The sequence below is a fragment of the Danio aesculapii genome, chromosome 25, assembly GCF_903798145.1.
Source record: "Danio aesculapii chromosome 25, fDanAes4.1, whole genome shotgun sequence".
In the NCBI taxonomy this organism is placed as follows: Eukaryota; Metazoa; Chordata; class Actinopteri; order Cypriniformes; family Danionidae; genus Danio; species Danio aesculapii.
Genome location: NC_079459.1, coordinates 20175080 through 20197949, shown reverse-complemented (window position 1 = coordinate 20197949; position 22870 = coordinate 20175080). Strand labels below are relative to the sequence as shown.

General features: G+C 34.6%; 1 protein-coding gene across 1 annotated transcript in view; it reads left to right on the top strand.

The window, feature by feature from the left end:
- The first annotated feature begins 277 nt into the window (after window positions 1-277).
- kdm7ab (lysine (K)-specific demethylase 7Ab) overlaps window positions 278-22870 on the top strand; it is a 59627-nt gene continuing 37034 nt past the window's right edge. Inside the window, exon 1 of the mRNA XM_056451966.1 lies at window positions 278-409. Coding sequence (XP_056307941.1) covers window positions 312-409 — 98 coding nt within the window. The 5' untranslated portion in view covers window positions 278-311. The remainder of the gene's footprint in view (window positions 410-22870) is intronic.

The following is a 22870-nucleotide window of genomic DNA, read 5'->3' as shown; positions in this document are numbered from 1 at the left end:
TATTTGATAAGTTAATCAGGTTTTTACTATTTTTACTTTTTACAAACTATTTTTATTAATATTTTAGTCAGTTTGATTGATGTAAGTTTGACTGATTCTTTTCTTTGACTGAAACACACAGCTTTTTATTTTGCCCCATTATCGTCTTATTGCGTAACGATGACGTGCCTCGCGCTCCGTGTTGATGCATGGCGTCACCACATGCTCTCCTCGCCCCGCCCCTCGCGTTCCCCTCTGTGTTGTTTCCGCATAATTAGACGGAATCCCCGCCCGAGCTTAGGCTGCCTGCGTTGTTTGGGGACAGTCCGAAGATGGCGACGGCCCAGCTGTATTGCGTCTGCCGGCAGCCGTACGACGTGAGCCGGTTTATGATAGAATGCGACATTTGTAAGGACTGGTTTCACGGCAGGTAAGAAATCTAGCGTTTTCTCCGCCATGTGATGTGAGGGAAGGCAAACAAAAACGCCCGTGTGTGGCATTTCGGGTGTCAGAAATTCGCCGTCCGCTGGTCTCGGTCTCTCGCTCGCACCGAGGCGATTTCACGCGCTGCTTTGTCAACATTTCCAAGCGTGAATCAACCTTATTAGTAATTTCCTAACACAGATGCAGCTTTGCCTGTTTTTAGTTCGATCCTAAATGCTTTTGTTATTGTTTTCTAGTGATATTGAGTGTGTTTTTCATGGCTTCTCCGACAATTCAGTGTAAACGGGTTCACGTAGGGTTTTCTCGGTAGCTTTGTGGCTAGGAGTTGCAGTGCATCAGCTGACATTAACCCCTTGTGTGGTTTTCTGTCAGAGGTTAGTAAATATGTCGACTTTGACTTGGTTGTTGTTGTGCACGTGAGACGTCAAGGGAAGATTTATATTGGGCATTTAACATGTGAGGTAACGTTCTGTACTTGTCGAGAAGCTAAATATTAAAATCCTGGCATAAGATGCTAAATGTGTTAGAAATGTATCGCCCATGATTTTCGAACTTAACTAAGCCGTGATCGATTTAGTGCAGGTTTATTTCATCTTCGTTAAAGGGATAGTTCACTCAAAATGGAAATTTGCTGTTTATGTAATCAACTTCTGGCTATTCAAGATGTGTGCAGGGGTGGATTAACCAGTAAGCAAGGTAAGCGGCCCCCCGCTTAAAGCCCAGGAATTCTGGGGGTCCACAAATAAATACCTAGAAGTATAAATGATACCTATAAATTGTATATAACATTGTTTTTATCTTATTTTGTACGATGAGGGTCTACATTTTTTTTCCAACTTGAATATAATTATTACATCTGTGCATATGTGTCTCCCACCTTCAATCACGGATCAGTCCAGCAGTCAGATCAGTAAAGGTTTATTTTTAAAAACGAAATAGTTCATTTTTTTTTTTTTTTAGTTGTGAATGTCATTTTAAGAAAACAAATAGTTTCAAAAGTTTTGCACAACTCTTTACATGTTATTATTTTGCATTAAGACAAAATGTAGAAAAGGAGATCGAATTATGTTAGATAAAAATACAAATGTGCATTTTGATGCTTTTGGGGCCCTATGATGGAATTGCTTAGGGCCCCCAAAATCACTAAATCCATCATGTAGGGGACTTTTATTTATTTAGTAGAACATTAGAGATCATTTTTAAGCTTGACGATTTATAAGTTAACAGCTACTGGCACTTAGAGTTTTTAAAAAAAGACATACAGACAACACAGCATTATTACCTCTGGTTTCTGACTGATGTCGTCTGATGTAGGCATGGGATAATAACCATTTTCAAGGTATACAGCGTTTGAAAAAGTCAAGGTTTTAAAACTACCAAAACTTTCTGCTATCCCGTTCGCTAGGTATATGTAAGATTTTTTTTATTTTATTTTTTTTGTTTATTTTTAGGCCAACAGTTTCTCCAGCAGAAAAGATATCCAAAAATGCAGTTTTAAATCGTAAAGAAATCTGTGTTTTTGAAACTATTTATTTTAATTATTTAGTCTGACATGTTTATTTATCCAAAATATTTAAAATGTTTCTCAAAATAAAATATATTGTGTTCAAACGGTAACATTTTTAATTTTTTTTTACCCAGACAAAAACTAACTATCTTGAGTCTTGAGCAAGTTTCTAACCATCTGTAGTGTGAGCTTACTGTCGCGTAATGAAGGTTTTTAAATTGGTTTTTTAGTTGTTTATTGAAATATAACTTGTGCTTATCCTGGATTATGGAATGTGTAAACTTTGTAAACAAAAGTTTGCATCTGCACATATATCATTATCTGATAAAAAGCTTGTGCTGCAAACTGTTGTCAACACACACCGGAATGTTTGCTAAGGCTGTGAAAAATGCTGGTTTATTAGAAAGACTGGTGACTTTAAAAGAAGACTTAAAAGACTTAACTGTTTTTAACTTTAAAAAATTCTTTTTCATTAGGCTTTTTTTTTTTTTTTTTTTTTACATCAGGAGCCACCAGAATTAATATTGAATGTGTTGCCTTCTGCAAAATATTCTTTAATGTTCTACTGATGAAAAGTTATCTTTGATGGCCTGAGAGGAGCGAGTAAATTAATCAAGTAAAAATTTGGGTTGAACTTACCCTTTAAGATGTGTTTGTAATGGGTAATAATATTATAAACTCCACTTTTTTACTTTGAGGAGGTGTTTAAAACAAAACTAGTATTATAAGAGATTTAGGTTGTTTGCTATTCACTTTCACTATTTAAAAACACCTGTGTTTTCTATTTACAGACTACTTTATTTTTATGCATTTTATACTATGTATTGTTTTCCTATAGATCCTAAATGAAATGCATTTGACATCCAGGTTATTTCTTTGTTAGGTTTTCTGCAGCAGTCAGTCTGTGAAGCGTGAGGAAACGTGGGGGGTTTCGATGAAAAGTTACTGGAGTAGAGGGGGGTGTGACTAAACAAAGACGTGTGGCTGAGTTTACGACATCAGACCTTTTCCCAGTTTCTCTTCTTAAATGCTTTTAAATGTGCATTAAAGTTTGTTTGGCCAGTAGTTTGCATTTTTTGGGTTTAAAACATTTTATTTGATAGTTTTAAATGTAAAAGTCTAAATAAAGAAGTGTAGCCTCCACGGGTTCTGTGATTGTTTGGTCTCTTTGATTGATAGCAGGGGTCGGGCATTTAAATCCCCCAGTTTTACTTATAAGGGCATGTGGTTCCGCCTCCTTAAAGGGGCAGGTACTGTTTGACGTGTAGCGAGCTGCTGAGGCCATGTGTGAAACAGTGGGTTTTTGAATCAGCTTGAAACGTGAATATTGCCAGAAGGCATGCAAGAACATCATGCAGCTTGTTTATAAGTGTGAAATTGCTGGCTAGCTCTTTTTTTTTTTTTTGTAGTTTGCTTGTAAGCCTTCATAAATGCATGCATGTGGTTATTATTGTTGACTAAAAGTAAAAAACAATTTAGTTTAAAATAAAATAATGGTTTAATAAATAAAACTGTAAATTCTTTTTTTAAACAGATCTTATTTCAGGGCATTAGCAAGGACATATTTATATTATGCATATTGGAATAATGATGTATACAAGCAGTGATGTATACAATAGTGATGTATGCGTTTGTATAGTGATGTTTTTTTATGTTCTTGTTGAGTGTTGCAACGTAATTTCGTTCTGCATTACAGTTTTATTGTGATGTTTTGAATGACAAAAGTAAAGGAAACTGAACTGAAACTGATTTTACAAGCGAAATGTTTTTTAATTGAAGGGTTCATTGACTTGATTTGAAAATAAATAAAGGAAACACACACTATCTTCTATCTAGGCATGGGACGCTAATCGTTTTCAAGGGATATCGTGGTTTGGAAAAGTCAAGGTTTTAAAACCGCCAACAATTTTTCTGTAATATCGTTCCTAAGGTATGTGTAAAAAAATTAAAGTTTTTATAGGAGTTAACAGTATATACAGCCAAAAAGATATCCAAAGATGCTGTTTTAAACTGTAACGAAATCTGTGTTTTTGAAACTAACGAAGACAGCAGAAGTCAATGGTTTATTTGAATTATTTTAGCCTGACATGTTTACTGCTCCCAATTTTTTTAAGTCTTTCACAAAATGAAATATATTGTGTTCAAAGGGGAAAAAGTTTTTATTTTTTACCCAGACATAAAAAAAAAACTTATTTTTAGAGCAGTAATCACAATACGGTGAAACTGTGATATTTTTATCCAAGGTTATCACACCGTCAGAATCTTATGATCCATGCCTGCCTCACCGTCCATGCCTACTACTATCTATGATTATTTATTGAACATCAACGTTGAACAACTGAAATGAAAACACGCATTGCCTAATGCTCTGTTCACACCAGACGCGGCATGCGCAGATAAATTGCGAAATTCAGATGTAAATAGACGCGTGAACATTTTGAGTTTTGCTCGATTCAGTCGCGCATCAAATTTGCTTCATTCAATTAATCACCCAGCCCTAATAAATATGCAATTCCACATTCCTTCTGAAAAATAATTTGATTAATATAGAAAAAGTTTAAAACAATAATGAATGCTGTTTCGCAGTGATGGGTTGTAGCTGTAAGGGCATCCGTTTTTTAAAACATATGCTGAATAAGTTGGCGGTTCATTCCGCTGTGGCGACCCCAGATTAATAAAAGACTAAACTGAAAAGAAAATGAATGAATGAATAATATGCTTTTTTTTTGTATTTTTCAGCTCAAATATGAAAATGAAATGCGTAAAATAAATAGCATATTTAACGAAATTATGTGTAGTTTGATAATAATAATGATTAGACATGCTCTGATCGATCGGCCAGAGATCGGTATCAGCGAATAATCACATTTCATGACTCGATCGGTACTCTCTAATCTGGCCGATCACATAAACCGATCGCAAGTGTTTGGTTATGGGTTTACATGCATTTTAACTTATGCATCAAATACGCACTCCAAGTGTTTTCTTCATTGAGATACGTTGAATTACTCGTCCATCATTTACAGTGTTTTCTAATTGCATTGTTAGTCTTTTTCTTACCAATTTGTTATCTGTTTTATCTATTATTTTCTGTAAAGCTACTTCTGACCATGACATGTCCATGCTAAATGGTTATAAGAGACATGTTTAAGGAGAGATCTTCACTTAAGTATCATATTTAGAGGGAAAATGTGCTTTATGCAATGTTAAAGTTATATAATGCTTGAAGCATCAGAATCAGTTCTCTGTATCGGCTGATCACCTTGAAGAGGAATCTGTATTCGGTATCGGCTCCAAAAATCCTGATCAGAGCATCCCTATTATTAGTAATGAGTGATATTGTTAATATTATTGTTATTAGCAACCCTAAAATAAAGCTAATAGAATGTGACTATCAAGAGCAACAATAATTCTTATTGTTATTTTGTTATTATTCTTAAGCGAGTCACAGATTGGGGCAGACTTGAAATGCTCAGACTCTGAATTTGAATTCTAAACAATAGTCCAAAAAACCCCAAAAAATGTCACGCCCAAAATGTTACACTTATTAGAGAATTTAAGTATTTGCCATTATTTTCAAAGACACTTGCATTAGTTTGTTGAATTTTGCCGAGGGGTTTCTGTATCTTCATATTACAACACTGTGGTGCCCACTGGCAGTGTTGATAATGCGGGCTAATCATATTTGTGGGAAGCGTGGTTGATGCGTTTTGTTCGGTTTCTCAAAGGTTCCGTGTGGCACCGCTGCCTGCCACTGATGGGATTATCCAGCCAGTTGCCCAGTCCTGGTTGTTATCTGGCTCCATGCACAGCCTGATTTTGGAAAGCAAGAGCTGCTTGGGGCGAAAACCTCAGAGGATTACAAAACTCCTGATATTTATGCCTGATAGTGACGAGAGGCCCAGACGAACACTTTTAACTAAGGGTGGGAATCTTTAGGGAATTGACTATTCTGATTCCTGGAGTCACGATTTGATTCCAAAATGATATTTGACCTACATTTTGATCCTTTTTTTGGTTGTCAAATAAATCTGTTCAACTTCACATTTACTCAAGAGTTTCTTTCTTTTTATTTATGATTGAAATGGTTACTGCCATCCTAAAATGATTTATATTATTAATTTTTATTATTTTTTTTCACCATGAACAAGATCCGAATATAACATTGAATGGCAGATCACAAAGAGTAATTATAAAGTATAACATTTCTATATCAAAAGAGAGCATTACGATTGATTTGTTTGTTTAACTTTTTGTCAAAGAAATATATTCAAAGCAAAAATGTTTATATAAAAATGGAATTTGGAAATTATATTAGAATTCCCTTTAGTTCAGGATGACAGATAACTAATTTTAAAACAGTAGTGCACAATGCTGCTTTCATTTGCAACACTTTCACTTTCATTCACAGTCCAAGTTTGCAGAACACAAGCCGCAAGTGATTTACAATTTGGCTGTAATCAGTGTCCATGCATCACATTAGTCGGTGCCCATGTATCATGTTAATGCCACCCTGTCCACATTGTTTAGTTCTTTTGGGATTCTAAAGCCGGCCACGCATGGGATAAAATCTGCAGTGCTGCGCCGTGTCTTTTAGGGTTGTCACGATACTAGAATTTGGTACAGAAATTTTAAAAGCATCCATATTCCGTGAACATTTGAGCGCTGTGGAGCACGTTCTTAAACAGCGCTGGTTTGCCATTGTGTTCAAATGCTCAACAGAAATGACTGTGATTGGCTCACCAAACTGACCGATGTTTACTGAGTGTAACCACATATACAGGGACACTGGAGCATTTCAAAATCAGCGCTGTTGAAGAACGTGCTCCACGGCGCTCAAATGTTTGCGGAAAATTGATTGTTTTTAAAATTCTGCACCAATTGGTATCCAATTCCAGTATCGTGACAACCCTAGTGTCTATTAAAGTTATCGAACGGTGGACACCACCAGACAAGAAGCTCTGCGCCATTCCACGTCTTTAAATTTCTTATGTTTGGCCATCTTTGTCCAAATTAAGAGAATTTGGCAGCATCACAGTTCCAATCTAATTTGATTAGAGAAATGACTATGAACTATTGAGAGTCGATTCAAAATCACTAGAGAAAGAATCATGCTGCCTCAGTGAATGAATTTTTTCCCACCCATACTTTTAACCATGCAAACCTTGTTTTCACATGTCATCAATCAGCCAGATTGGAGCGAGAAGAACGTTAACAATGCAGCTGAACTGAACAAACTCTAATATTTTGATGATTATTGTTGCTGAAAAAAAATTATTATTGTCATGGTTTTGGCTGTACTAAACAAAGGTTAAGAAAAAAATGTCTAAGGAATAAAGGTGTTTGTGGTTGGCTAAACTAAACCAGGATTTCCAGGGCAAAAATATTGCCTACGTTCATGCTTGTTATTATTATTTCTGGTCACGTCATTGAAACATAAAGCAACTACCTTAATAAATGCTGTTCAAACATGTTTTACAACCTATTAGTTTGAGTTTCTCAAAATATTGCAAACTTTCTTGCATACAAAGTTCTTCCACGTTTTTCTCATCGTTCAGACAGCGTAAATAGGCATTCAATAGTGTGTTAAGCATATAATCCATGCTGTTTATATTGAGTATTGCCAGTATGGCCGCACATATGGGGGTGACTGCTAAAAAATCTTGATATAAGTTTAATTCTATTCATCTTTATTTCTATAGCGCTTTTACAATGTAAATTGTGTCAAAGCAGCATAACATAGAAGTTCTAGTAAATTGAAACTTTGTCAGTCCAGTTTTCAGAGTTGAAGTTTAGTTCAGTTCAGTGTAGGCATGGGCCGGTATAGGATTCTGACGCTATGATAACCTTGAATAATAATATTACGGTTTCACGCTATCACGTTATTGTGCTCACTGCTCTAAAATATGCTCTTTTTAAATGTCTGGGTAATAAGCAACAACTATTTCCCCTTTGAACACAATATATTTAATTTTTTGAAAGATTTATAATATTTTGGAGCAGTAAACATGTTAAGCTAAAAAATTCTAATTAATAAATGACATCTGCTGTCTTCATTTGTTTCAAAAACACAGATTACTTTACAATTTAAAACGGCGTCGTTGGATATCTTTTCTGCTGGAGATACTGTTGTCCTAAAAAACAAAAAAAAAGGAAATTAAAATAGTACACATACCTTAGGAACGGTATGACAGAAAATTTTGAGTTTAAAACCTTGACTTTTCCAAAACGAGGTATACCTTGAAAACTGTTATTGTCCCATGCCTAGTTCAGTGTGGTTTAATTTTCACTGCTGAAAGTCCAAATGCCGAAGAGCAAATCCACCGATGCGCAGCTCCACAAGTCCCCAATCAAGCAAGCCAGTGACGAGGAACAAACTTCACCAGTTGACGAAAGTGAAAGAAAAAATACCTTAAGAGAAACCAGGCTCAGTTGGGCACGACCATTTCTCTGCCAAACTTCTTGTGCAGAGCTAGAGTCTAGGTGCCGGAGGCTGGAGAACGCTGGCTGCAAATTCTCATCTATAAATGTCCCTATATGCGCCAAGTTGACATCAAAGAATTAGCACCAATGAAACCGAATTAAGTTGTCACCTTGCGTAAGGTTGCGTTAGATGGACCCAAAAGCTGCGCGTTGACACACCAAACAGATTGAAAGCTGACTGAAAAGAGAGCCGCGTTCATAATTGTCACTCACCACAGAGGGTGTTGGCTTGGTGCGTCCCGGCACTTCCCTTTACCAGATTTCTTACCTTTAAGCCAGATTCACAATATAAGGGCTGTTTAATAGTTCTTTAATCCATAGCAAATCCTCCTAAATCAGTTCTGAGGTCTGCGATTCAGTGTGTCTCTTGTCTTTTGAATAATGTGCATATTTGCATGCTTTATGCCCGTGCGTGGGTGTATTTGTGTGTTTGTGGGACGGGAAAGATTGATGGAGGCTTCGCTGCCAGAGGCAAGTTCAAAGACTCATTCATCAATGTCCCTGTGAGGGTGAAAACACAGAGAGGAGATCGATGACTTCTGTCTTGTCAGACCAGGATTTTAGCTGGATTTGTCCCTGCTTGAAAAGTTCACCCCGTTTTTATATTGCACTTTAGGGATGCTTAATGAAGACAAGATGATCATGTGATTTCGTGCTACTTTACTTAAATATCAGTCAGTGTCAGAAGTTATTTCTTCATTAATGCATTCTGGCTCTAAGAATTGTTCTTTTATTCATTTATAACTTCCGTTTTTAAAATTCAAATAATATATATTATGAGTGAATGTGAGGGGAAAAGTAAGTTTTGAATGTTAGAGTGATTATTTTAGCTTGCGATATTTTATTTTGCCGCGATTTATATTGTGATTTGAATACAATTTCGGCAGATGACTTGAATAGCTATATTTGGATTAAAATCGTAACTTTGATTGGAATAATCTTGAAAAGGAGTAAATCAAAGTATTTGCAAGAGTAAATAAATAAGAGAGCAAAGATAAAAGTTAAATGTGTATCGATAACGTAATACGATATTATCATGATATTTTGCCCCTCCTAATGATAGATCATGATATCAACGATATATCACAAGATAACCTACCTCAATATATCATGATATTAGTAAATGACAAATTTATATATATTTATTTTATATATATGTATGTGTGTGTATATATGTCTATATGTGTGTGTATATATGTATATATGTGTGTGTATATATGTATATATGTGTATTTGTATGTATATATAGATGTATGTGTGTGTTTGTTTGTTTGTTTGTTTGTTTGTTTGTTTGTTTGTGTGTTGTGTGTGTGTGTGTGTGTGTGTGTGTGTGTGTGTGTGTGATGTGTGTGTGTGTGTGTATGTATGTATGTATGTATGTATGTGTGTATATGTATGTATGTATGCATGCATGTATGTATGTATATGTGTGTGTGTGTGTGTTTGTATATATATATATATATATATATATATATATATATATATATATATATATATATATATATATATATATATATATATATATATCGAAGCATGTATATATGTACTGACAGATCTAATGTACATGCACAAATATAATATTGTAAAGCTTCCTGTATAAAATATTTATTTATATGTGAGATTTGGGGGGGTACTCTTATATGTTGGGCACTGTAGAGATTAAAAAATTGTTTATTTGGCAGGCATTTTTGTCTTATCTTTAATTGGAATAAGTTTTGTTTATTTTGTGGTGATTTTTTTTTTTCTGACTGATAAGAATAGGATACAATCTAATAAATTTTGTTTATTACTATCAGAATGAAAATAATTTGTATGTAGTTACTATATGAAGATAAAATCTCATTTAAACATGATTGCATGAATCAAAAACTCAATATTGCAGTAGTAAAGATTGCTTGATATCAGTTTTTCATACTCTTTAGTAGCAAGCTGTTTGTCAGATGGATTTTTCACAGACCGGTCATGATCTGCCTTAGGTTAGCAAACTATTGATTTCAAGTCCATTATCTGCTTCATGAATAGACTGTGATGATCACATTGGTCTTCTGTCACAGTTGTCATATTTAATAAGGGCTGATATCATATTTTAATGCTTAAAGGATAAGTAGTTAGTCCTGTGAGAATTTGCTCATTGCAAAATACTACAAACTTGCAAAAACTTCCACTGATTTTGTTATGCAATGCATTATTATTTTTTTCTTTGACATTGAAAGTTAAAAAAAAACAATAATTATTTGAAATACAAAACTTTTGCTGCATTATAAATGTTTTTACAGTCACTTTTAAACAATTAATCCGTTCTGCTGATTAAAAGAATTAATCATAACTAAAAGCAAAAACATGGTAGTGTATAGTTGAAACTGTAAGGCTCGGTGCTATTTTTAAACCGCAGCTACAGTCTTGTTTGTGTTTTGATCTCCAAACAGAGGTGAGAGTTTGCAGCACATCTGCGTCTGGAGGAAGTGCCCTGCTCATGATGGGCTGATGGTCGCGGCCAGGCTTGCAGTTTACAGCAGTAAAGCCTAGTTTCCTACGCTAAATACAGCTTCCTGTGCTCACTTACTCTCTGGGGCTACATAGACATTCTGAAACTTCACAAAGAGAAATAAAGTAGAAGAGAGAGGAAGGCTTAGTTTATATACCTTAACCCTTGTTTTATGTTATGTTTCCTGCTGCTTCACTGTCTGTTGGCTGAGGGTTTTTTGTGCACACGGTTCGTTTCCTCCTTGAAATCCCACAGCCAGGCTTAATATAGTGAATAAGTACATCTAAATAGACAGTGTCCTCTGTGTTGTTTGAACTGAAGATCTGCTTTGCTAACAAAAAGTGTAGGTTCACCTCACAGTCCTGTTCGGCCACTTTATCTTGCTGTTCTGTCATACCCTCAGGCAAAGCACTTAACCCTAGTTTATTCCAGGGAGTCTTTGCAATTAGACTGTTGCAGGTCGCAACAGGATGAGAAGTGTCACTAAATGATGAGTAACTTAAGCTCGGGACTGATGAATGCGGAAGAGAGGTCATTGTCAGGTTCTGCTTGGCATCCAACTCGGAAATCCTACACTTCCATCTCATAATTAAGGACTCTATAAGTTAAAGTCAAGGGGAATGAGCTAATTTGACTGTGTTTTGCTTAAGCTGGAGGCTATAACTATGCTTCAGACCTTCCAGCAAGTTAAAAAATGAGAATTCTGTCATCGGTTACTCACCCTAATGTCCTTTCTACGCTTTCTTTCTTTTAGAAAACACAAAAGAAGATGGTTAGTAGAGTGTTCACACTGCTCTTTTTTATACAGTGGAAGTGAATTGGCAACCAGGGGTTGTTTATGGACTTATTATGACTTATAAATTACATACATTTTTGAAGATTTAAAGGTGCATGCATATAAAGGATTTTTCAGAAACAGTTTATATTAGGGCTGCACAATAAATTGTTTTGAGCATCGATATCGCAATGTGTGAATCTACAATTGTCACATTGCAGGATATCAAGTGATTTCAAGTGAACGTAAACAATTGGGACACAAGAAATTATAAAGTTTCCCACTTCAACAAAGATTGTGTTTAATTCTTTTTGCAATTAGGGACTTCATGGATGCCTCGTAGACTCACAAAGTCTTATTGTTGATTCCAGTTGTAAGACCAACAAATAATAAGTTGGCTTCTAGTTGATCATTTGGAACAGTGGCAGAGAGTCTATTTTTTTTCTTCCAATGAATCATCTTTTGACTGCATCAGAATCAACACACCTACTGCAGAAGACCATATTGGGAACCCACATGGACCCAAGATTCTCATAGAAATCAGTCAAGTTTGGTGACGGAAAATCATGGTTTGGGCTTACATTCAGTATGGGAGTGTGCGAGAGCGTCAACGTCAACAGCCTAAGGTCTCAAGATATTTGTGTCAAGACATTTGTGCTGCCCATTACATTACAAACTACGTGGTTCTTCAGCAGGATAGTGCTCCTTCTCATGCTTCATGGTCTACATCAAATTTCAGAACCAAAAAAGGTCAAGGTACTCCAGGATTGGCCAGCCCAGTCACCAGACATGAATATTGACATGAACTAGGCTCTGGGGCAAGATGGAGGAGGAGGCATTGAAGATGAATCCAAAGAATCTTAATGAACTTAATGAGTCCTGCAAGAACGCTTTCTTTGCTATTCCAGATGCCTTTATTAATAAGTTATTTGAGTCATTGCAGTGATGTATGGATGCAGTCGTCAACCTCATGAGAGTCCTACACAATATTATTTCTTTTTTCCACTGCACCATGACTTTATATTCCATACACTCTCGAAAAAAATGGTTCAATGTTGTACAAAGAAGGTACAAACTTTGTCACTGGAGCAGTACCTTTTTATAGAAGAAATGTACCTTAAGACAAGAAACTAATTTGTACCATTGCAGAATTTGCAGTTTGTACCTTTTAAGGACATGATTTGTACCATGGGAAACCAAAATGTACCTTTTGATTTTTTAAAAACCTGCAAATACAATATTGTACCTTCATCAAAAGTACAAATCTGATCCATGAAGGTACCACCACGTTGATTTATTTTCGGTAAAATATTAAACATCAAATACATTTATTAAACAATTCTTTTATAAGTTTCTTTTTGTGTAAATGCACCTTTTCCATTTACAATAAAGAATTAAAATACTTGAACCTAAATCAAAAGATCTAATTTTTGCTAAACATTTCACAACACTTCACAAAAATGTTACAAAAAAACATTCTCCCCATGTAAAATATAAAACATTTTCTTTCTCTTATTTTTAAACAATACCTTTGTAATCACTTAAAAGTTAATTTAATTTACTTAATTTTTAAAATAGAAATTAAATTATGCAAAAGTATTGTAACGAGATATGCACAATGTTTTGACTAGTTCTACAATACTAAAATATCTGCATGAACACTTCGCACGCGGACTTTGCCAGCTCATGTGCGTATTGAAAAGCAAACGCCAAAAAGTGCGGGTATCAATAATGAAACTGTATTTATCAGAAAATGTCTAAATGTTTAGTTTACAATACCTATAGTTTTGTTTTACCTGTTGTTTAGTTTTATAGAACTTAATAATTAATGTTAATGAGTTTCTTTAAAACATATGCTTTTAAACGATGATTCATGGTTTAATATGAAAATTATTCATAAATCACTTTGCCTTTACAGTAATATTCTATTTTCATAGATATTGCAATAAACTAGTTGTCCAGCACTTATGTACCTTTTTATGAGAACAATTATGTACCTTCATTTCAATTGTACCATAAAAGGTACAGAACAGTATCATAAGATGTCTTTTCTGTACCATTTAAGGTACAACTTTTACAAAGGTACAAATCTGTTCCTTAAGGAACATTATTTGTTCCATCGTGTACCCTTTTTTTTCTGAGAGTGTACTGTACATTATTTCTGTTAAGTGACAAGACTTTTGTCTAGGCAACGTCAGACCTTACTGTCCTAATTAAATAATTAAAAATCAAGGCATGATTCAATTTTATTTTGGTAAAATAAGCATAATCAAGAGGCCTTTGCCTTTCAATAAGCCACGTCTGATACATATGATCAACTAACAAAATCATCCCAATCAATGTAAAATTATGAATTCTTTCCAAATAGTCATCTTCTGAAATTATATTCATATATATCCCTGAAAAACAAAATATTGCAATGTCAGTTTTTCCAATATATTTTTCCAGTTTTTTCCAATATTTTTTTCCTATATATTTTGGTATTAGTGAAGCAGCAAGTCAAGAGAGTGTTGTGTACACCATGACTTTATATTAAATTGACTTTATTGTGTGATAGGACTAAAAAGTGGTCATAACCTAATATTTTATCAATTCAAATGAGTAGCAGCTTGGACCCGGAAACGGTACTCCATACATCACCAATACGTCACGACCTTAACAAGCGGATAGCATTGGGATGTATAATGCCGCACACAGAGTCTCTTTCAAACCATCCATCTATTCTGCCTGGTGGTAAATACGGCCAATTCACATGACCAGTTTGAGCATTGTGGAAGTTTCTGTAGACTTTTGTTTAAATTTTACCATTTCTCATCTTTTATTATAGCTAGCTTTTGTGCTAAAAAACAATTAAAAGAACTTTTGTATTAAAAAAAAAGCCCAGAGACTGGTAAAACAGGGTTTGTAATAAACAAAATAAAAAATGTCAGCTTTAAAAAAGAATGAGGGTCGTAAATGACATTAAAAAGACGCATTAAATAACTAAATATAGTCGAAAAATGTACCAAACAGAGGAAGTTAACCGAAGATTTCCTCATCAAAGAAGGCGGAGCTAATGTACTCTCTCGCATTAGTTCCAAACCTGTGCAATATAGAAGATATCTTTAGAAATGTCTTTTTCCCCCACACACAATGGATGTTTATATATATATGTAGAGGAAAATTCCTTTCAATTCCCATCCATAATTCTTTAGTAGCACCAATCAAGAGCAGTTGTGATGGACTAAATAGGCATTCGACTTTGACATTCTCCACATTTTCATGCATGCTTTAGTCAGCACGGAGGCCTCAGGCACAAACCATACTACAAAGTGTGACTCTGAAAGCGTAATGGGATCTATGGCTTACATACTGTGAGTTCTGCCTGTGAATTCTCCATCACCATGGAGACTCTTTTCATCTGCGTGCAGTCTAGGTGAACGATTGGTTAAGCCTTCAGCAGAGCTCATTGGTTGTGTTGGGTTTATGCGCCCCTAGTATCTTCCAACATTCTGCCACTGAATCCCTTTGCTAATATCTACATTCGACCCAGCCCATTATCTGAGGAGCCATCAGAAATGTATTGCACTCCCATAGGGGGCCCATGGGCACTTTTCCAAAAATGTGCCATTGAGGAAAAATAGCCACATCCTCTTATTGTTTGCCTAGACTTGTTCCATCTCCCGATCAAGCCTATGTTTCCGCTGAGTAATGGCTATCTCCATTCAGGCTAAATGGCAGGTCATAAGAGCTCAGTGAAGAACGGCTGTTGTCTGAGCGTTCCTCAACCGTGAAAGAGGATCTCTCCCTGAAAAAAAGCTGTTCGGCGTGCTCTCGTGTCTTTTGAGGCCAAATCTCGACATCTTTTAAGGCTTAAAGGCTCTTCCTTACAGAGACGGACAACGTAGATTTATGATATTGATGGAACGGAGCCCAGAGGCTGGATTGCGTTATTTCTCAAGTCTATCAGCTTTTAGTCTAATAAGGTCACCCTCAACATGAGCTCAAATGTTAATGTTTTTGTGGGCTTATTTAGACAAAGGATTTGGACAGATGCGATGACATTCTGTTTCCTGTCAGAATCCCCTCCCTTCACTCTCCAAAATACAACATGCAATACCAGTGCAACAGCGTAAGCCTTGGCAATGAGCGAATGCAATAGCTTGGTAAGCTTTAAATTAGTAAACAGCAGTGAAACAAACAAGTCTGTTTTTGCATGCTTTAATGCTATTAGTTTATTTCGTGCTAAAGCACTCTCTGAAGACGAGAAGTCAGGGTTTAGTGGGTCTCGTGAGGTTTTGTGGAATTTGTTTGTAACAATGTTGTGATTGTTGGCTCGCTCGTCTGTTTTAGCAGGGAAGCTTTGATTAGTGAAATATGAAGCTGAATGATGGATTATTCGCTCATTTTTTTCAAATCAGAATTTTGGAAAGAGAAACCTGCTTCCTTTTGAGATAGGATCCTACAAGAGTGACCAATATGGCGTAATCTTACAATTCAGTCACAACACATTTTGTAAAATTGTATTATTTGTCACTGAATGAATAAAGTGAATGGGCAGAAAGAAAGTGAGGGAATGTTACTTATAGATTTTATTTCATTTATTTATACTTTTTTTTGGAATTTTCATTTAATTATAAATGTCATAAATTTGTTTTGTCGTTAAATGTTTTTATATATTCTAGTTGACAAAAAATATTATGATTTACCTTATATTATAAAATTTTAAATATATATACACAGTTAAAGTCAGAATTATTAGCCCCCCTAAATTATTAGCCCCTGTTTATTAAATTCCCCAATTTCTGTTTAAAGGAGAGAAGATTTTTTTTCAGCACATTTCTAAACATAATAGTTTTAATAACTCATTTCTAATATCTGATTTATTTTATCTTTGCCATGATGGCAGTAATTAATATTTGACTTTATATTTTTCGAGACACTTCTATACAGCTTAAAGTGACATTTAAAGGCTTAACTAGGTTAATTAGGTTAACTAGGCAGGTTAGGGTAATTAGGCAAGTTATTGTATAATGATGGTTTGTTCTGTAAACAGTCGAAAAAAATATAGCTTAAAGGGGATAATAATTTTGACCTTAAAATGTTTTTTAAGAAATAAAAAAACTGCTTTTATTCTAGCCAAATAAAACAAATAAGACTTTCTCCAGAAGTAAAAATAGTATAGGAAATAATGGGGTAGGATTTCTGACATCAACTGTATATGTTTTATTAATTTTTTTTTTAATGTTTTTAGCCAAACATCTTGTATAATCAAGGTTGTATTTTTTTTCTATAATGTCCCTTGCCTCTTAAATAAATAAACAAATAAGTTAAATTCAAATAAAATCACAACAGAGAGAAATAATAAATATTTTTAAAAACATCCTTTAAAGTATTGCATACATTTGTAGTTTTGATTAAGTTTAAAAGTTATTTTTTCAGCATTTAAAAAAAAATATATATATATTAATTAATTAATTAATTAAAATAATTGTTCATTTGTTCTGTGTGTTTTTTTTTTTTTTTTCCCCACACACATTCGAACCTGCACGCTACACCTTGTATTTCTCAAAGAAGTAATGCAGAAGATGCATATATGATAAGAGCTGTTACCGATCTGATGTTGGAATCCATTGTTGTTGTTTCCAGATAAATGACGTGACCCAGCCGCAAAGACGTTCATTACTGTAAATCTCAACACTGACAAAGCTTGCTCAATGCACTAGACTCTACCTGGTGCAAATAAAAGCAATAAAATGCAACCCCACTTGCCTAATGCGACTTAATTTATATGAACTGATCTAAATCATCTTGTATCAAATTTTACAATCATTATGAGTTTACTTTGTAATTGTCTAAAATGGTTTAATTTAGATTATTATTATAAAAGTCTTGTATGCAATTATTAATGGAGCTTGTAAAATTCGATCTTTAAATGACAGCTTTTTTTCCTTCAGCATTTTTATAATCCTAGCTCTAACCTAATGTTTAGTCAATGCATTATTACAACTTGAAATGCTAAGTGTTTCTAAAGAAAAAATGTTTGAACTACATCATTATTAACTACTATAAATTAATTATTTGTATTGATATTTACTTATTTGTTTGAAAATAATGTGTGCTTTTTAATAATTTGCCTAAAACTGATCCACTATTAATAATGTCGGCATGTGTAAAAATAAAATATTTTATATTCTGTGCATACACTATATATCAAGGAGATTTGGCTTCCTGCACCAAATTACATTTCCAAAAAGAATTTAATATTTATGCAAAGTAAAGTAAGCATTCAAACTGTAAATGAAAATAAAAAAAAAGTTCAAATATAATGTCGTCGTTCAGTTTAATAAATATGTTTATGTAAATCACTTATTCTCATTAGCACCTTTTAAAATGTAAATGTAAGTGTTTTTGTTTTTATTCTTTTTTTTTTTTTAGTGAATTAAAGCTTCTTGCTGACAAATGGGTGAAACATAGTGGCTTAAATGATATTAGCAAGTTATAAAATCACAGGTAATTAGTAGTTTTGCATTTTATGATCCTTAATATCTGTCAATATGTCGCACAGATTCCAAATCCTGTCTTCAAGCACTTGAAGCTTCTACGTATGATCACCCCATAATGTCCATGATTTTAAAGAAAATGACAACACTGGATAATCAGTAGTTCAACATTATCTTCTGTTGGATTCCAGGTCATATGGGACTACGTGGAAATGAACTGGCTAATGAAACTGCAAAAAAGGCCATCTCCTTGAATGTGACAGAATGTTTAATTCCTCCTGAGGACTTGAAACCCACCGTAAATTTGTACATAAACGAAACATGGCAAAGAGAATGGGACAACTGCATCAACAACAAATTATATGAAATTAACCCGAAAATAAATGAAAGACATTTAGCAAATTATCATTTCGAAATCAGGCATGATCAGACGGTCTATACCAGATGTCGAATTGGTCATTCTAGGTTGACACATTCATATTTATTAAATAACTGCCAGACTGCTCTTACCATCAAACATATTTTGTTGGAATGTAAAGTTTAAATTCCATTAGACAAAATGTTTATAAGGAGAGTACTTTGATGGACATTTTTAAAAAGGTACCACCGGGAAGAGTTTTACATTTTTTTTAATCAAAAATAGAACTGAAAAATCATATTTAACTTTGAATAAAGTTTTTTGTAAATTTTATCTATTTATATTTTATATATTTGTCTAAGTAATTTTTTTATATAATACGAATTTGTTTTTATCATGTAATATTTTAATGTATATCCTTTTGGCCACGAAATAGCCATAATTTGCTGATGTGGCAATAAATATGTAATAATAATAATAATAATAATAATAATAATAATAATAATTATCTGTCAATATTTTGCTAAATGATTTAGTTTTAAATGATTATAAAAAAATTGTATAAGCTAATGTTACACTATTACATTTTCTGCTGTATATCATGATACAAATCTTTGATCATTTGTTTTAGTCTAATCCTAATATATGGGAGAAAACCGGTCAATATTTGACTGCAAAACATCACCAATATTTCAGAAATTGACTATCCACAGCAGTGCCAATAATATCGTACTTCATATTTGCTCTGCACGTTGCATCATTCTTCCTGAATCTTCTTGTTACGCTAGCAACCCACCAGTCCCTGGTGACGCAAGCTCTCCTGTGGCCTGAACTCATTCACAACTCAAGCCTCATCCTTTCTCTCCCACCCCGTGCTGTGCTTTTCTTGCTTGACAACAGACGAGTGGCCTAGCATCTGTTATCATGGCTCAAAAAACTCCTGAGTCAGATCTGTTTTTAATGTGACACAGTTTTTTCTCACCACCACAGATTACTCAGATACGGGTAGGAGTCAACCTTTCTCCCAGATTTGAGGAGAAAGCCGCTTGGTGTCTTCCTGCAGTGGGTCAGGAACTGAGGATGGTGTGATGTAATGATTTTCGTGAGTCACTTCCTGCATGTCTTTTTTTGGTCGTTTCATTGTAATCGCTAGTGAAAGTCTGAATGAGACCGAGGGAGGGAAAGTTGTTGGCTTGTGTTTGTAGTGGCTGCTCGCAGTTTATTCCGGGACTTGTTTTGTCTCTTAGTGCTTTTTTCAAATGAGATGTAAACTGAATTTTAAGATGTATGTGATTATAACCTTGCAACTGAGTTGCAACTTTTTAACAAACATTTAAACAACAGTGATACCAAAAATTGGAAACTTTTTATGCCTTTTGATTTGTTTTCTGAAAACACATAAAACAAAAAAAGAAGTTTTTGAAAATGCACCATTTTCATGTCAGTGTAAGCACCTAAAAAAAAGAGAAATGGACTGCATCCGAAATTGCCTTATACTCAGTATAGGTACTCGCTTCTGAATTTGAATTTACTACTCAACCGTTAGAAAAGTACGTTCTATACAGAATGAATGTGAGTAGTATGAATGAAACTCTGCTGTACTACACCCACCATCTTGTGATCATGTGACTTACCCACGTCAGTTACATCACTCCCACTTCATGAATTCTTTTGCGGTGCATCATGGGCTAGCGTAGAGTGCATCAGATGCACACTTCAGAATCTCGCCGGAAGTAGTAGGTCATTCGGGTACATCTCGTATACTGATTTTCGAATTCGGACATGCCACTCGGCCCGCATACTTTTAGAGTACTAGTATGGAGGTATATGATTTTGAATGCAGCCATGAAGTCATGATTTTTAATATCTCTCATTTTCAGGTGTTTACATGAACACAAAATGGTGGCATTTTCAAAAATTCATCTTTAGGGAAGTGTAGATTAACGGCAAGCAAACAAATAAACACAACAGTGGGTTTGCTCAGTTACTGAAGTGTTTCCTAATGCTTCATCAACAAAGTGTGCATTCACAGCATTACAACCAAAATCAGAGATGCATCTTACGCACACATCAAATTATACATAGACATGAGTGCCTACAGGTACTGTTCACTAACAAGGTATGAGCGCCAAATAATGGCCTGGCAAATGTAATAGAGAGATTTTTGCGAATGTGTGGTCATGTAGATGCCAAACTTTTTAAAACACATGAAACTTTGACAATTTTTGCCTACATTGTTGTCATATAAACGTAGCCTTAAAGTTGTGAGCTATAAACTCAAAAATGTGAAGAAAAAAGTCTGAATTGTGACATGAAAAACTTTATTTTTAATATTTGATCAAAACAAGCTTTCCCAATTAACCTTTCAAGTAAACTATACTTTGAGTTAAATAAAAACAAAAGTCCTATAAAAACCTAATATTCTAAAGTCAATAAAAAGCTGATGCTGTCAATAGTCTGAATCCTCTTGTTCTTGCGGCATTGAATAACCCCAAATTTTCCCAGCATGACGGCTAGTTTAAACCTTTTGATGTGGACGCAACCATTGCCACTCAAATGCCACTGTTTCCCACACTCGTCTCCAACACAAACACTCTCCCCCTCCCCCGCTCACCTTACGTCTCGTACCCTGGAGCCCAACCAAATCTAACCTCACATCTGGAGCTCTGGTTAAGTCGGGCCTGTCTGGGGTTAAACATAATCGACCGTAGATGACCCAGTCTGGAGTTACTCTTCGGTCAATGCAGAATCGGTTCAGTCTTTGGATTCACGATCGGATTTCAAGCATGGAGGAGAATGTTTTACGGTTAATTTGGCACTGCTTAGTTCGTTGGAAACGTCCTGTTTCATATCAGTTATATCATTGTTTGTTTATATTGCAATTTTCCCGCAGACTTGTGCTCTATTTGTGATGGCACTTTAAATATTTACATAGTGAGTTATCAAAAACAAAAAGCATATATTGAAAATGTGAAAAGCCTAAATGTTGTTTGTTTTGTTTTTACATCTATATTGTAGTCATTTATTAGGCAATGTAGGAAATATCATGTTTATTTGTACAGGGCAATTCACACACATTGTTTATTTGTTGGTTTCTCTTATTTCTCAAGCAGTGCGACTTAAGTTATTAGCGTCTTGCTCTTTTTAACTTTTTTCTGTCATGATTTGTTTTGTAAAATTTTGGGGGAGAATTCCAGTGAAGTTCTTTGGGCAGGTATGCACATTTAGAAGTATATTTGTTGGGGAATTTGTGTGTACTTTACACAATTTAGCATTTGAGCATCTATATTGCAATGTGTGTCAATAGTCACATTACAGCATTAGATTATTTATTAAAGATTAAAAGATATTATTATTTAAAAATAATTTATACAATGATGACCATGTTGTTTTAGGTTTGATTATTCAATTTCTGTACCTGAATACTGCTAGACTCCAGAAACCCTTAAAGTGCTGTTTATTTCAGTTATCTTTGCTCTATTTATGTATTACAATACCTGACAAAAGTCTTGTCATCTATCCTAGTTTTAGGAACAATAACTTGACTTCTAGTTGATTATTTTGTATCTGAAGTGGCTTAAATGAATGGCAAAGGCCTGTAGATTTTGCTTATTTGACTAAAATAGAATATGATCATGCCTTGATTTTTAATTATTTAATTAGGATGGTAAGGAATGACTTATCGTGGACAAAAGTTTTGTCGCTTAACAGAAATAATGTACAGTATAGTGTAGTGGATTATCTCCTATGGTTTGTAATGTAATGGCCAGCACAAATGGGTTGATACATCAGGCTGGTGATGTTGCCATCCGCTCTGCAGATATCTCGCATGCTCCCATACTGAATTTAACCCTAAACCATGATTTTTCCCTCACCAAACTTCACTGATTTCTATGAGAATCCTGAGTCGATGAGGGTCTCAATAGGTCTTCTGCAGTATTTGTGATGATTGGGATGCAGTTCAACAGATGATTCATCGGAAAAATCTACCTTCTGCCACTTTTCCACATGATCAACTAGAAGTAAAGTTATTTTTTGTTGCTCTTATAACTGCGATCGACGACAAGACTTTTGTCAGGTAGTATATATGCTTATAATTTATGTAGACTGGCATCAAGTATTTTTCTATCTAAATGAATGAAGTCTTTCCAAATAGAGCTACTGGATTCATCTGGTCTAATTATATTCATATTGCAATATATATCGCTATGTCAGATTTTTCCAATATCGTGCAGCCCTACTTGATATTGCTTTCTATGTTTCAATGTAGTATTATTAAGTTCTGCACTGAACAAATTCCTTTATATAAGGAGAGATCCACAAAAATTACACAACTTGAAAGAACCCAATCATAATG